This window comes from Eimeria tenella, genomic scaffold (genome assembly GCF_000499545.2).
Source record: "Eimeria tenella Houghton genomic scaffold, Eth_scaff1363, whole genome shotgun sequence".
NCBI lineage: Eukaryota > Apicomplexa > Conoidasida > Eucoccidiorida > Eimeriidae > Eimeria > Eimeria tenella.
In genome coordinates, this window is record NW_013543828.1 from 1 (window position 1) to 2,675 (window position 2,675).

Consider the following 2,675-nt stretch of genomic DNA (forward strand, 5'->3'; position numbering starts at 1 on the left):
GCAGGGCTTCGAGCGCGCTGCATGCAGCAGCAGCTGCCTCTTCCGCCATCTTTTTATTTTTAAAAAAAAACAAAAGTGTCTTTAAATCAAAAGAGACAATTTAAACTTTCAATGATTATAAATTCAACTTCTAATTAAATTAAATCAAATTCAAATAAATTAAATTATAATTCATTTTAGTTTTCAATTTTGCAAAAAGGCCAAAATGCATATTTGCGTATAAGTCCCCTATTCTGTTTCTTGTTTTTTCGTTTTTCTTTTACGTTATTTTAGTTTCTTCTTTTTATTTTGTTTATTTATTTTATCTCTTTTATTTACTTTATCTCTATTATTTCTTTTATCTTTTAGTATTCATTCTATCTTTTGTTGTTTAATCTTTTATAATTTGTTCTATCTCTTCTTTATCTTTTTAGTTCATTTCATCTTTTTTTGTTTCTTTAGTCTTTTGTTATTTACTTTATCTTTTATTATTTATTTTAGTTTTTATGTATCTTTATTATTTATTTCATCTTTTACTATTTATTTAATCTTTTGTTATTTATTTTATCTTTTATTCATTTATTTATTCTATCTTTTATTATTTGTTTAATCTCTCCTTATTTTATGTTTTATTTATTTATTTATTTTATCTTTTTTATTTCTTTTAATTTGTATCCAAATAAAAAGGGAAAAAGGAGACAGTTGCGAGGTGCACGTACACCTGAGTTTGAAAGAATTCCATTTAATTCATTTAAAAGAAAATCGAAAAAAAACGAAGCAAAGTTGCTGCAGTTGCTGCAGTCGCTGCAGCAGCAGCAGGTGGTGCTGCTGCTGAAGCTGCTTTTGCTGCTGTTGCAGCTGCAGCTGCTGCTGCTGAAGCTGCTTTTGCTGCTGCTGCAGCTGCAGCTGCTGCTGCTGAAGCTGCTTTTGCTGCTGCTGCCTTTGCTGAAGAAGCAGCAGCAGCTGCTGCTGCAGCAGCAGCAGCAGCAGCTGCAGCAGCAGCAGCAGCAGCAGCAGCAGCAGCTGCTGCTGCCTTCGCTGCCGCTGCTGGCTTTGGAAGGGAATGGAAAAAGAGTCAAAAAGAGAAATAAAAAAGAGACGAAAAAGAGACACAAAAAGAAAAACAAAAAAAACGGAAAAGTGAAAAAAGGAAATAAAAAAGAAACAAAAAGAGACAAAAAAGGAACAAATGAAAGTTCAATAATAAACAAAAAAAGATCAAAAAATAAAAAGAGATAAAGAAATAAACAAAAAGAGATTAAAAAGAAACAAAAAGAGATTAAAAAGGATTAAAAAGAAAACAAAAAAGAGACGACATAAATACATAAACAAATAAATACATAAATAGTAACTAAATAAATAAATAAATAAATAATAAATATAAATAAATAAATAAATAAATAAATAAATAATAAATAATAAATAATTAATTACCACTCCGCTTTGGTCCATCCGGGAAGCAGCAAATTGTCGAGGAGCTTTTTGATGAGGTGTCTAGACAGCTGGAAGTGTCTGTACACCCCACGGGCCCTGCCGCTGCTGCTGCAGCGGCGGCGGAATCTGCTGCTGCTGCTGTCTCTGGGCAGCTGCTGCAGCAGCAGCTGCCAGTGCAGCAGCTCGTCCAGGCTTTTGCTTTCTGCTATTTGCTGCTGGTACTGCTGCCGCAAAACTCTGTAGTCTTGCTGCAGCTGCTGCTTCTTCTGGTTCCGCCGCACCACTGCAGCAGCAGCAGCAGCAGACGCCAGCGGCCACGGGTAGCGCCGCACTGCAGCAGCAGCAGCAGCAGCAGCAGCAGCAGCGTGAGGAGCAGCAGCAGCAACGCAAATGCAGCAGCGGGTGCAGCGGCAACAAACCCAGCAGCAAATGCAGCAGCAAATCCAGCAGCAATGCAGCAGCAGCAAATGCAGCAGCAGCAAATGCAGCAGCGGCAAATGTAGCAGCAGCAAGTGCAACAGCAGCAAACGCAGCAGCAGCTGCAGCAGCAGAATTGATCATGGAAAGAGACAAAAAGAGACAAATGAGCAAAAGATAAAGAGACTGGAGGTATTTAATTTGTTTGACTTTTGGCGTTTTATTTATTATTTATTAATTGCTATTTATTATTTATTATTCATTTATTATTATCTATTATTTAACTCATTATGATTATTATTTATTTATTATTATTTATTTATTATTATTTATCTATTATTTATTTATTATTTATTTATTTATTATTTATTGTCTCTTTTTATTTGCTGCTGAGAGGGGGGAAGAGATACTCACCGCGGTAGCGCCGTACTGACACCATTTTTAAGTTACTCAAAAATGGCTGCTGCTGCTGCAGCTGCTGCTGCTGCTGCTGCAGCTGCTGCTGTTGCTGCTGTTGCTGCTGCTGCTGCTGCAGCTGCTGGGTTCTGTGGGTTAATGCGGTGTACGGGCAGCTGCCCAAAAATATGCTGTTGAGTCGCAGTCCCCTTTGGCTGCAACTGCAGCTGCTGCTGCTGCTGCTACTGCTGCTGCTGCTGTTGCTGCTGCTGCTGCTGCTCAAGGTGGAGTAGGGCGACCCTGCGGCGTACGTGCACCGCGGCTGCTGCTGCTGCTGCTGCTGCCTGTGGGGCCCAGTAAGAAAAGCCCGAGGTCTAAGGGCAGATCCAGACACCCCACCGTGCAGCAGCAGCAGCAGCAGCAGCGGCGGTACGCGGCCGCAGCTGGGT

At 39.6% G+C, this 2,675-nt stretch overlaps 1 protein-coding gene across 1 annotated transcript; it reads right to left on the reverse strand.

Annotated features, from left to right (window-relative positions):
- Positions 1 to 1,409: 1,409 nt before the first annotated feature.
- On the reverse strand, positions 1,410 to 1,744 carry ETH_00030405 (30S ribosomal protein S14, putative; the record flags this gene model as incomplete). Its single annotated transcript, XM_013379056.1, has 1 exon — positions 1,410 to 1,744. A coding segment is annotated over one exon (335 nt), but the record flags the coding sequence as incomplete, so codon positions are not given.
- Positions 1,745 to 2,675: the final 931 nt, after the last annotated feature.